Raw genomic sequence first — 13,440 nt, forward strand, 5'->3', positions numbered from 1 at the left:
GCTGAATAACAGTCCTCAAAAGCACCCAAATATACTCAGAGGCTTATTCATGAAGTAACACATCAAATTAAACAAGGAATTCATATGTGGCTAAGTACAACAGAGTAACCACATTAGCTCGATTGTCCATCTGGGCAGTATAATTCTTTCTGCTCAGTGTCTCATAAAACACAACCATGTGTGCCGACGCGTTTCGGATTGTGGGCGGTCACAGACACAATGTGCGCCTGAAGAACTTCACACACGTCAAAGTGTATTTTGATTAAACACACCCATATCTTCATGCATGCAGTGTGCATATGGCATCACCTTAGGCTTAGACAGGCATGCTGCCCTACTGTGCTCCAAATGAAAACAGCAATACTTACTTGCTTTTGGGGGGTGGGGTAGGAAAAAGGTGTATGTGTGAAGCCCCCTCCCCCTCCTCCTCCACTGCTGGGTCCCCGTTTATTTACGTCATCAGTAAATCCAATATCACATGGTCCAGCCTCGGGCTCCTGGGGGGACTCTGCCTGATGACAAAAAGACAAACTTAAAACAAATGGCACTGCTGCATAAGATGTTGAAAAGACACATAAGGAACTCTAGGACTACCAGTGGACCATTCACCACCACAAAGAATTTGGCATACATGCTGGCAGAGCTGAAGTAAAGAGGAACACATTGTCTAAACATCCATTAAGTCATCAGGTTATTCTAGTCAGTGTGGTATGAAGGGCCCATGGATGTTTTAACCCCAGCCTCTCCCAGCAGGAGTTTCTTTAAAGAGAGTATGATAACTGAAAATCAGCTGGGTTCTGCTCCATTTACAATAGAGTGAGAGCCAATGTCTACTGAGTTACTTTCCTTTCACGTAACTAACCGACATGACACCCGTCATAAGGAGATTACCGACCTTTGTCCATAGGGTGTACAGGTGGGTATACAGCATATAAAGTTGCTTATTCCCTACAAAAACACAAAGCACCCTTAATACAAAAAGGGTTTGCACACACCGTAGTATGTGAAAACAATATATACAGTGTTTTACATGTCCTTAGATATAGATCTATAGAATCAAGATTTACACACCTCCTTGACCATAAGAGAAAGGAAAATATCAGCCCAAAATGCTGGGGTAAAAAAACCATTGGGATCATCATTTTTTGTTGTACTATGCAGCCAACATAGTCAACTTTTAATACACTTTATCCAAATCTAAATTATAGTATACCAACTTTAAAATACAGTATCACATAACACATGATTCCACCTGTTACATAAATTCTACAATAACAATCTCTACGTTTTACAGTACTTCAAATCGCAAGACAGTATTGATATGAGACCACATTACAGTGTTCTCACGATAGGATGTCCAGTATAATCACAATTTTACTCCATAGTATGGTCATAAAGACAACAGACCCTTCGTGATTACCATTCATGTACATGGACCACAGTGCTGCACCCGACAATGTCCATTTGATACCAGCTGACCTTAGAGCCATCAGCCGTAATTCCAAAAGAGCAGGACATATAGTCATCAGATGTTTAGCAGACTGTAATTCTGTTTCACCACATAAACAACAATGTGAAATGTCCCTCGATATCTTAAACCAGGCCCCCACAACATCTAGCGTCACTTTTAATTTAATGTAATCTCAAACCATATTATTACCAAAAACTGCTCAATATACTTCAGGATATTCACTCGTTCCTGAATGTACTCGACAAACACAACAGAGTTGCTTTTTGTTGCTATTTCAATCAACAGCTGTTCGATACAGTGTTCTTTCAGTAACGTCGTCATGACATTTTTAAAGCTGTTTAGTTGTAGGCTCCCGACATTCACTGGAGCCAGAGCAAGCCATGTGACTAGCTTTAGCCAATAGGGCTTTATATAAGAGCCCACACATAGAGGGCTCAGAGGCCTTTGCCATCTTCCAAAATATGTTCAGACAAATTGAATGGAATTTAGCTTGGAATGGCTTCAAGCTAAACCATATCAATAGGTGTACGCAGAGGCAATCTAGTAAGTCTCTTTAGTATCATTTATTAAATTTTATTAATTTCCAATAGGCAATTTGTTGCACAGATTTCTGTTCCATATGTAATATTAGGCAGAGTTTTTGCCTGATACAGCTGTAATAAAATGCCAACCGAATATTTCCCACCCTTATGCGCAAGGGAGCTAATACTGCCTGATATCTGCAAGGCTTTTAGTTTTACTTGTTCAAGGTGCCTTTTACCACAAAGTGTATTGTCTAAATATACACCCAAATATTTGCACTCAGGAACCACTTAGATTGCCTCCTCGTTCATGTGACAACATATCCTCATCTCCTTCTTATATCGAGGTGTGAATACCATAACCTTAGTTTTAGCAGTGTTCACTGTCAAGGAGTTAAAATCTGTCTACTCTTTCAATTTGTTCAAGGAAGACTGCAATCCACTCATTGTCAGATCGAATAATGCTAAATTTTCAGCATAGCCTATCCAGTGTATTGGTGTGTCACCCAGTTTTGGTGCAATAGAAGAACTGTTAGCAATGGACTAACCCAAGTCTGGCATATAGAGATTGAACAGCATTGGTGCCAAAATACATCCCTGCTTTAATCCATTCTGGGTAGGTATCCAGCCTAATGTACTGCCGTGTTGGTCCAACCGAACCTTCACCCTAGTGTGTTCATGTAACAGGATGATCATCTTCAGTAGTCCTGGGGGGGATGTTCCAATTTAGCAATTTTTGCCATAATCTGCCTCTATCCACGCTGTCAAAGGTGGCACTAAAATCTACAAATGCCAAATATATTTATAGGTTACGTAACCTCCATGCCTGTTGGATGATTGTTACTAAAGCTAGAATGTTGATCGAAGTGCCCAATCCTTTGCTGAACCCAGTTTGGTAGTATGGTATGAGATTATTTACATACATATATTCACTGTAATTCAATACCAAGAGTGATATGCTTTGTAATTCTTTACTCATGGCCCTTTTTTATGCTTAATCAGTTTATCGAATGCATGTTGAGGGATCTTTCTAGGACCATATCCATTCCTAGAGTGCGTGCCAGGTCTTATTAAGGTACTAGATCTAATGCTCTCTACATAGGTTTCATAGTCACTAATAGCTTGTCTTGCTACAGCAATTAAGGGCTCATTGGAAGTGAGCCTATTTGCTATTGCAGAGTCACCAAAGACAGCCTGAGCCATGGTGGATGCTACCCCTAATTTATTATCGCTCAAGAGACTGGAGATTGGACAGTACTTTTTAGACTGATTAAGAATGTCAAGACAAGCAAACGACGGATAATGATCGCTTTCTTCATGCTCGTGTACACACATATCTATTATCACGCAGGTGGTATTACCCATAAAAATATAGTCGATTATACTACTAGTATTATTCCCAGTCCTAGTGAATTGGGATGGAGTGTTAAATGGATATGCCCCATTGGCCATAGTATATCGATCTAGATAAAGTATACTGGCCCAATCCATTCCACGCTTGCAAAACTGTTTAAGAGTCACACCTTCTATTGGTGTCGACAGATGCTCCAGTTCCTGTTCCTTGAAGTACTTATTTTACGGGATCCTTGAGTTAAAGTCTCCACAAATTAGAATAGGTCTGCATCCTTTTAGGCTATTAATAAATGCATCCACTTCTTTCAATACTACGCAGTGACTATTCTAATCATGAGGATCATATATATTGATAATGACAATGGGCCTCATGACAAGTTTGCCGGTCCGGAAATAAGTGTGCCTGTGAGTTTACCGGCACCCTTATTTCTGGACCGGCAAACTATGTGTTTGCTTTTCGGAGCCGCTGTGCCTGACAGGTCTGCCCCTTTGGGGTGCAGCAGTCACAGTAAGCAAGCCGTCACGGAAGCACCGGCAGCGTTAACAACGGTGCCAGTGCTTCCGTGTTCCCACTCCCATAGATTCCTATTGGACTCTAGGGGAATGGGGATTAACAAATTTACCCGGACCTGACTTCCCGGCCGGCAGACTCGTAATGAGCCAGTGGAACCGCAAAGTTAGGCGCCAGTAAATTTTTCCGGGTCCTGCGACAACCTGCCGGTAGCACCGGCAGGGTTATCGCCGGACCTGTAATATGGCCCAATATCATTCAATCCTGTTTTAGGCCACATTTGTGGAAATGTAGGTCTACCAATTAGGATACTTTCACATGCACATGGGAGTTCCACCAATCCCAGAGGTTTCTTTACTCCTAGCAATAATCCTCCTTTTGGTCGACCTCGAACCCATGGGCAGCCAGGGAGAAAACTGTCTGCCACCCGTCTATTACCAACAGTTTGGTCGACCGTGTCTATTGTAATGCCACAATGGAGAAGTTGTCAAGGTACTGCAGGAGGCCATCCTGCTCAAACAAGTGCTTAGGGCCATAAGGAGGGGTTATATTAGGATTGCAGCTTCTCACATTGTTCAACCATTTGGGCCAGCCAGACCCAATGGGATACATCACCTTTCTGCATACCTCCTGTCTCCAAAGCTACAGTTCTCGTTTGTGCACACAAATTGCTTTCTCCCTCCCATTTGTATTCCATTATTTCTATCCTGGCAAGGCGTTTGAAGTATGGAAGGCTGACTACTTTTACCACTTGCGCTGTCGTATTCATTATCACATAAGCCGTCTACCTTAACGATTGTACAATCATAGCCCAATCTTTTAAGAGACACAGTGTGATCCATGATATATTCAAGCGTACTATTAGCACTAAGATATACCATCGAGGTAGCGGTCTTAACTTTTTCACAAACATCCACAATGCGAATATCGCTACTTTGTGGGGATTATCGAGTGGAGCAATTTCATCAATCGTGAGCGATTGAAGAAAAACCTGCCACCATTGGAAAACACACTTTGAATATGCAGTGCCTTATTCATTTATGTTTGAGTAAGATACCTCCGGCTCAACCAGAGCCTGTACGCCAATGCTGCCCGGATCTGTTTGGATCGAGGCGTTACTCATAATAGGCCATGAATGTTTTAACCCCAGACAGGAGTTTCTTTAAAGAGAGTATGATAAGTAAAAGTCAGCTGGGTCCTGCTCCATTTACAAGAGAGTGAGAGCCAATATCTACTGAGTTACTTACCTGTCATGGAACTAACCGACATGACAGCCGTCATAGGGAGGTTACCAACATGTGTCCACAGGGTGTGCAGGTGGGTTTACAGCATAGAAAGTTGCTTATTCCCTACAATAACAAAAAGCACCTTTATTTAAAAAAATAAACGGTTTGCACACACCGTTTTATGTGAAAACATTATATACATGCCCTTAGATATAGATCTATACAATCAAGATTTACACACCTCCTTGACCATAAGAGAAAGGAAAATACCATCAGCCCAAAATGCTGGGAAAAAACCCCATCAGGATCATTATGGACAGTTCTCTTCCTGTGGGACCAAGGAAAAAAGCACTAGTTAGAAATTGCTATTTTCAGCTTAAATCTATCTTACGTGTCATGTCTTACATATTGTTCTGACACAGAACCCTTATGGCGATTGCACTGGTACTATCAGGATTGGACAACACCAACTGCCTCTACGTAAGCATTCCTGAGCATCTTCTGTATCACCATCATTGAGCACAAAATACGCAGCAAGACTGCTATTGGATAGATGGCAACACATCACCAGGCCATTGGAGCCTGCACTGTCTTCTTGCAAAATTACTTCACATCTGGGTATAAAAAGCATCATCTGTTTGTCACGCAAGTGGGTCCTGGGGTCCAAGCTCACCTGTCTATCCTTAGAGGCTTTCTTTTTAAAGGGAAGGATCTTTTTCTTTCTTTCTTGAGGTCCGGGACTCGAAGAGATATGGGCGAGTCTCCCCCGACGCCACCCTGCCGACCTAAGAGCCGAGCGGGCTGGCCTCCGGGGGCCACTGCCCTGACAGTGCTGGTTTAGATGACAGACTCGGAGTAAGTTCCAGGAAAGATGGAGGCACCCAGGAACCGCAGAAGGAGTCCGGCGGTAATGCAGATTTGGTGAGGCACCGAAAAGGGAAAGCAGCAGGGAAGGACAAGAAAGGACACGGCAGGGCTGGAAGCAGGACAGCGGGAAGGCAAAAACAAGGGTAAGTACGCGAGGAGAAGCACTGAGAACGGCTGGAGGCAATCGAACATTGAGACGCGCCGGCTCGTGTGAGAGCGGCGCTTATCAGCTGATGCAGTGAAGGAAAGCTAGACCTCTGCAATAGCGATCTCGGCAGCGGCGGCCATGTTGGGGGAAAACATGGATGCCGCAAGACGATTTCTACATTTCCAAGCAGTCCAAAAGGGGCGAATGCGGGAATTCATGACACTGTTAGTGATATACTGGGGTCCACTGGCACTTATATTTTGCATTTTGTGTAGCAATGGCCTATTTATTTATTTATTTATTTATTTATTATTACATTTGTAAGGCGCACCTAACCCTCAGGCATCTGGGCGCAACATCTTATGATAACGGTTACATGTTTGAACTGGTTTAAGAGATTGGTTACAGAGTTCAGCAAGTTTCAGCGTATGGTTACAGGTTATGCAGGTTGTGAAAGGCATACTTACGTATGTGGTTGCAGGCTTAAGAGATTGGTTACAGAATTCAGCAAGCTTCAGCGTATGGTTACAGGTTATGCAGATTATAGGCTTTGCATATTGAGTTGTCTCAATTTAGGTGGATGAATGCTTTTGCTTGGTGTCCTGAGAAAATAGCCAAGTTTTTATTTTTTTGCGGAATGAGATTAGGGCAGGATCCATTTTGATATCCAGGGGTAGGGCGTTCCAGTAGTTGGCCGCCATGACAGGGAAGCTTGAGCCACCTGCTCTTTGTCTATAGTATCTGGGTTGGTCAGTTGTCCGATGTAGGCAGTGTGGGTGGGTCTGGATGATTGTTTTTTTACTATCAGATTGGGCAGATAGCGGGGGTGGTGCTGGTTAGATATTTATGTGTGAGTACTTTAAATTTGATCCGGTCGTTTGCTGGTAGCCAGTGAATGTTTCTTCTGACGGAAGAAATGTGCTCTGTTTTGGGTATATTGTGTTTGTGCCCAGATTTGTGTACTAATTGGCCTGGATTGATGGTGGATAATTATGATATACTTGTGGTTGGTTGTTTCATATTGATCTAACATCAAAAATTATTTAAAAAAGGAAAAGCATTATACAAGTCATAGAAAGAGTTGATGATTTAAGAAGGGTGAGGGTCTACATTATACAGGTTGTAATATATCCAATGTATTATTGTTGCAAATCCACTGCTCTTCTCAATATGCTCAGTTGTAGCTGTGGGTGGCCAGCATCTTTAGAGTCTAAGCATTGTTTGGTGTGACCGCTGTTATTAGGTTTCAAGTTAGCTTTATTTGAAACATAAAAGTTTAATTTAAAAGAAAAATGACATACACAATAACATTTTGGTGATAGAAAAATGAATAATTCATTGTAGTTTTAGATAAATGTGCCAATGTGCTTAAGAATCAATCATTTAAAAATATCATCAAAAGAGCGGCCTCATTCCAAGTCCGGCGGTAACCGAGCCGGAAAAACCTGGCAGGTTGCTGCAGAACTTGGAATGAATTACCGGCTCTGGAATTACCGGGGCATTACAGCCCCGGTGGTCCGGTAATTCCGGAGCCGGCATTCTGTTACTCCCCATTCCGTGGAGTCAATGGGGGCCGTGGAAACACTGTTTCCACGTCTGTCTGCGGCCGGTGGAGTTACGCCCGCCAGGTCAGACCTGGCGGGTGTAACACCACCGGCCGCAGAACTCTTAGTTAGCCGGTCTGGAAACGGTGCCGGTACGGTTTTAACGGCACCGTTAAATCCGGACCGGCTAACTTGTAATGAGGCCCAGTATCTGTTAAACATGTAAACATTTTCTTTTTTAAAGAACAAGGCCAAATGTTTATGCATAATTTTCTGAAATCTTATGAACAAGGGAGCATTTCTGCCAGGCGTGAGAAATGTATTCAGCAACTGAAAATTTGACACATTCTCTGCAAGTAGATTTGCAGTTTATAATGCCCATGAACGCGCCATCCCTAAATTCCTAACGGGAATAATTAATTTTTCCCGTAGATTTCTCACATATAGAGTGTTCTGTTGGTCACATTACCAGGACTGGGTAGTACGCAAAGCCGAAACTTACAGGGATTGATAACACATGTGTTGGGTATGCTGATAGAATTTGCATCCTTACCAGTGTTTTATTCCAGAGTGGGTCATGGCCATAGTGTCACAGCTAATTTGTTTTAGATTTGTTTCTTCAATATAGCCCCCCAAAACAATCTGGGGATGTTAATGTTGATTTTAGCAGGGCCCAATGATTGTCCCAAAACCTGCATGACTCTATCTTAATAAATGGACATTTAATATGGAGGCTTTATGGTGATTCAATGTGTGGGAGTGTTCCCTTACAGATTGCGCCTGCACGGTTGGTCAATGAACGGATCCCAAAAAAATGCAGCAGTCCAAGAGCAGCTCATTGATCAACATGCCTTACATCAAGTTCATATGGCCATGTTAGAGTTGCAGTAGATTGCAGAAGAATGAGCCATTTCCAAAAGAATCTGTTCTTACTGATAACCCCACCACTCTGCCTCAAAGTACCTGCAAAGACTCAGTCTAATTTTATTTGGGGCAAATACGGCACAGTCTTCACATTGCACATCAAAGCTTCACAGAATACTGATACTGCAAGTGGCATTACTCTTGGAAAGTTGATCCGTCTAGATTCACCATCTGTTGAATGGGATGACTACAGAATCAAAGGTAGAGGAATGTTGCAGATTTCAGCCTTGGCTGCTTCTTTTGACCGACTATAATAACTTTGCACCTGTTGGCTTTAGCTACTGGCCCCATCCCTATACAAATGTTTTGAAGTTCCAGAGAAACTTTGACAAGCTGACTTGGTAGTAGCAATAATCGGCACTGAGTAATAGCAGGACAGGAATAACAATGTGGTGGTGAGTGTGCAACCCTCACAGAGGCCCTTTTCCACAAGTATTTCTTTAGCCATTTGCCCTAGATTTCAAAAACGAACTCTAGCAAAATTGGTGCAATTTAAAGAGCAAAGAAGATTAACAATATCAAGATCCAGCTGCGCAGATGCAACCACTTTTAAATGTTTACAGCTATATATTTCATCAATGTATAGATCTATGAAAGCGATACAGTTAGGAGCTTGGTGCAGATGGAAGTACTTCATGACTATAATATCTAAACGTGTTTAAAGAAATAAAGATCCATTTAATGAATGAAAATGTAGATGATATCCTAAATGTAGTCTGGGATGGTCAGAAGTAAGAAAGCTCTGATAATACATAATGTAACACTTTCATATTAATGTTTTTTCTTTGGTTTCTCCAAGTTAGAGGACACCAGGCAAAGGGGTATACAACAAAAAGAAAGGTTGCTGCCTGATGTCCCCATGAAAAATTGATGGGCATAGACAGAACCTATTGGTTGTGCCCACAGTTCGGACACACATACATTCTAAGGGTAAAATGAGACTACTTTTTAGGGCAAATATATATGTCCTAAGAGCAATCAATGGTTAGCAGATATGGCCTTATTTTTATAGAGGTGTTTAATGACACAGACCATAATAAATAGGTAGAGACAAGCACCATCTATTGTGAGAAACCAGAAGGTGTCTCACCCGCTAGTCCCCACAGATCTCTCCCTCAGGTAGCCAGGGCATGACCATCGCCTTTGGATCCAGACCCTGGGGTTGGACCAGCGCGGGAGGGTCACCTTGGTGAGGGGTTTTTGGGGAGTGGGACACCAGATGGCGAGAAGAAGTATGCCTCCCCAGCAACACCTTTACCCCATCCTAGAAGGTAGGATCCGTGGGAACCTTAACCCCCCCCCCTTTCCAAGCACTTTCACACTGACAGTCCACTCTGGGAGAAAACAGGCTCACACCCGAGCAATGTATGTGACATATCCCGCTACTATGGTCAGGCGAAGTCAGGCAATTACTGACGATCACTCACACCTGACTTCCATTAGACTTCCCCAAATGGATAAAAGGCACAGCACAAAAGCACAGTCTGAGCGAAGCAAAGCACACAAAGGTACAGCAGTTTCAAGTCAGCAGCTGAATGAGGGAAGAAAGACAGCAAACTAGAAGGGTTCGTAAGAAGGGAAAACACCTTGACCTTTTCGGCCAGACGCATTTACTTTCAAGAAACCTTTGAGGCAGAAAGCGTAAGGCCAGCAAACTAGACTAACGAATCCTGCATTGTGTGTCGGAGATACTGAAGGCCCTCCCGCGTGGCTGACCAAGACAGGGAGGAGCAGCAGCAGCTGCTGTGGTATCGTCCTTGACTCCAAGAACAAAGAAATTCTGGAAAGAGCAACACAGCCGGTGAGTTGGGGAGACCGATGCAAGACCGGTCTGTGTTGAACTCAAGGTCACAAGAGGCAACATTGTATAACGAGCGCTGGAACGAACATTGTTAAACGTGTGTGTGGTGAGAGACTGCTGATGAATGTTTGAGCTTGAGAAGGAAAGATACGATACTGTTAACAGAGTGGTCCGGCACTGTGGATGTGCACAATCGAAAATCTCTGTAAGGTATCCTGCTTACAGAAACAAAAGTAGAAGATTGATAAGAATAATTGTGTGAAGTTAATCGAAGTAGTCCTGCAACGGTTTAAGCAAAATCCATCACACATTCAAAAGTCTTTGATTTCCATATCAAGAGGATCCGAGCCCGAATGAGAGAGATCCATGGTGCGAGCCCGAACAAGGGAGACCAAGTGTGAATATTGTGATAAAAAGTGGGTCTCAACCTGAAGAGGGAGACCCATGATGAACATTGAAAGTGAGAACTTGTGTATGTGAAAATCCTGATAGGAATAGAACTTTGAGACTTTGTTACAACAGACCCTCTGCAGTAAGAGACTGTTATTGGAAAGAGGCTTTGGCAGAGGCTCTGATGTCTGTGCTTTGAACTGTATCCTCATGGCCAAGAAGCCAGAGTATGTGCGAAGCTCGAACATGCCGCCTTTCCCAGTGCTGAAAACGTGGGTAAGGGAAACCAACTGCTCAACCGTCCTGACATGTTATTTCTTGAACACTTTTCACACACATATAGGTGTTCGGCCAACCCATTTGAAGCTCAACAAACACCCTTGAACTGTGTTGTGTCTGCCTTCACTGTTTGATACCATGCCTTCCTTACACCCCTCAACACCAAGAACCCAAGCACCATACCAGGCATCCTACCTTCCCAACACCAAAGCCCAAGCTGCATACCTGGCATCCTGCCTCCCCACCAGCATTGCCTAGGCCCCATATCTGCCATCCTGCTGCCCCAACACTAGAACCCAAGTCCCATACCTAGAATACTGCCTCCTCGAAAGCCAGAGGCCAGATCCCAAGCCCCAAAACTGGCATACTTCCCCTCAACACCAGAGCCCAAGCCCCATATTAATGGTTTCCATTGATATAAGCAAATACATGACTAACTGTGATTTTTCCATGGTGAAAAAGGTTGCTCCCAGTTCTTATCAGGTGGTTTATTGAGCCATTTATGGTAACAGTAACTACCTGAAAATCATTCTAAACCCCCTGTCAGAATGTACCAAAGTATTAACTGAAAAGGATACAATACTCAAAAGGATAAAGGAGGTAGGGTCTTGCGGATCCCTGTTCACACGATTTGATAGTCGTGAAGTCAATAAAGACCTTCCAAATGATACAACCCTCTGGCTGATAAAACAGGCAGAGCGATGGATCACTGGAAAGGGCGTGGGTAAGGTATAGTAATCCAGCCTAGGACAAATTAAAGTATCATGAATAACTGCTCCAACCTGAGTATGATGAATTAGATAATGACAGGAATGATCACACTGACCTTTATATCTGGGTAGAATAATCCAGAAGTCTCTTGATGGATTTGAATGAAGAACAAACGACAGGGAAGGGAAAATTAGTAAGGGAGACTTATCCCGAACGGAACGAGGCTCACGCTAGATACGGGTTGAATTCACCACAGGATAGCGTCCAAAGTTCAGTTCAAAGTCACTTCCAATAATCCTTGAAAGGCTTCCTTCCCACTATAGGGATCAATCCTTCTGTTAATTCCACAGATGCAGGAGTTAGAAGTACACGCGGTTATAAACAGCCGCGAAGAAAATAGCGTTTGAAGACAACGTGCGCGTGTGGATTTACACGCGGGCAGGATTCGCGCAGCCTGGGCCAGCCGCGTGTGAAGACAACGTGCGCGTGTGGATTTACACGCGGGCAGGATTCACGCAGCCTTGGCCAGCCGCGTGTGAAGACAAAGAGCGCGTGTGGATTTTACACGCGGGCAGGATTCACGCAGCCTTGGCCAGCCGCACTTGAAGACAAAGAGCGCGTGTGGATTTTACACGCGGGCAGGATTCACGCAGCCTTGGCCAGCCACGTGTGAAGACAAAGAGCGCGTGTGGATTTACACGCGGGCAGGATTCATGCAGCCTTGGCCAGCCGCACTTGAAGACAAAGAGCGCGTGTGGATTTTACACGCAGGCAGGTTTCACGCAGCCTTGGCCAGGCGCGCTTGAAGACAGAGAGCGCGTGTGGAATAACACGCGGGCGGTGTTCCCGCAGTCCGGAACAGCCGCGTTTTAGAGACAGCGTGAGCGTGTGGAATTACACGCGGGCAGGATTCCCGCAATCCGGACCAGCCACGCTTGAAGACAGAGAACGCGTGTGAATTATCACGCGAAGGGATAGCTCCAGGAATCAGCGTGTGGCGGAACACACGCTATCGAAGGCCCAAAAGTAGCTGTAGGATTATGCCAGGATGTAGATCAGAGGTTCAGCTACACAACGCCAATAGAGACGATCAGAAGCAGCGAGTGAAGTTTCTACGCTGCTTAAATACGTAATACCGTAGTTCACGTGACGAAGCAAAAGTCACGTGAAATTAGCGACGTGAAAAGTGCAAACGTCGTTTTCCCGGTAACGTATCGAATAGCCTCCATTTGGAGTAGAACGGTCTAGCTGTTCTACGAGCGTAGCGTCCAGCATGCATGACAGTGCCATCCCCCAAAGGGACAACCTCTCCCCTTCTTGTGTGAAAGCGCTTCAATAAAGCAGGAGCATGAATGTTGGAAAGAGGTTCCCAGGACCTATCTTCGGGACCATAGCCCTTCCAATCCACCAGATAATATGGTCTACCAGAACGGAGTTTCATATCCAGTATGTCTTGTACCTCGTATTCATCAGACCCCCGCACAGAAATAGCAACAGGCCGTACAGGCAGTCTAGTAGTGTCAGAGAATGGCTTAATGAGCGAGACGTGGAATACAGGATGCACCCGCCATCGTTGTGGCAAAGCCAGACGTACAGCAGCCGGATTAAGAACATGGAGCACTACATACGGACCGATGTATCTAGGCAACAATTTCTTTTTGCCTGGAATTCTTAAGTTCTTAGTGGATAGCCAG

The 13,440-nt window shown here is 44.1% G+C and overlaps 1 protein-coding gene across 5 annotated transcripts in view; it reads right to left on the bottom strand.

Moving 5' to 3' along the window:
- Nucleotides 1-13,440, bottom strand: part of LOC138523933 (IST1 homolog) — a 433,705-nt gene that overhangs the window by 118,271 nt on the left and 301,994 nt on the right. For 4 of the 5 annotated variants that reach the window (XM_069635475.1, XM_069635472.1, XM_069635473.1 and 1 more), the window contains one exon: nucleotides 369-512. The exons of the other annotated variant lie outside the window; for it this stretch is intronic. In XM_069635475.1, the coding sequence (XP_069491576.1) occupies nucleotides 369-512 (144 nt within the window). The remainder of the gene's footprint in view (nucleotides 1-368; nucleotides 513-13,440) is intronic. 5 annotated transcript variants of the gene reach the window in all.

The sequence above is a fragment of the Ambystoma mexicanum genome, chromosome 1q (assembly GCF_040938575.1).
Source record: "Ambystoma mexicanum isolate Mex_15411 chromosome 1q, UKY_AmexF1_1, whole genome shotgun sequence".
Lineage (NCBI taxonomy): Eukaryota > Metazoa > Chordata > Amphibia > Caudata > Ambystomatidae > Ambystoma > Ambystoma mexicanum.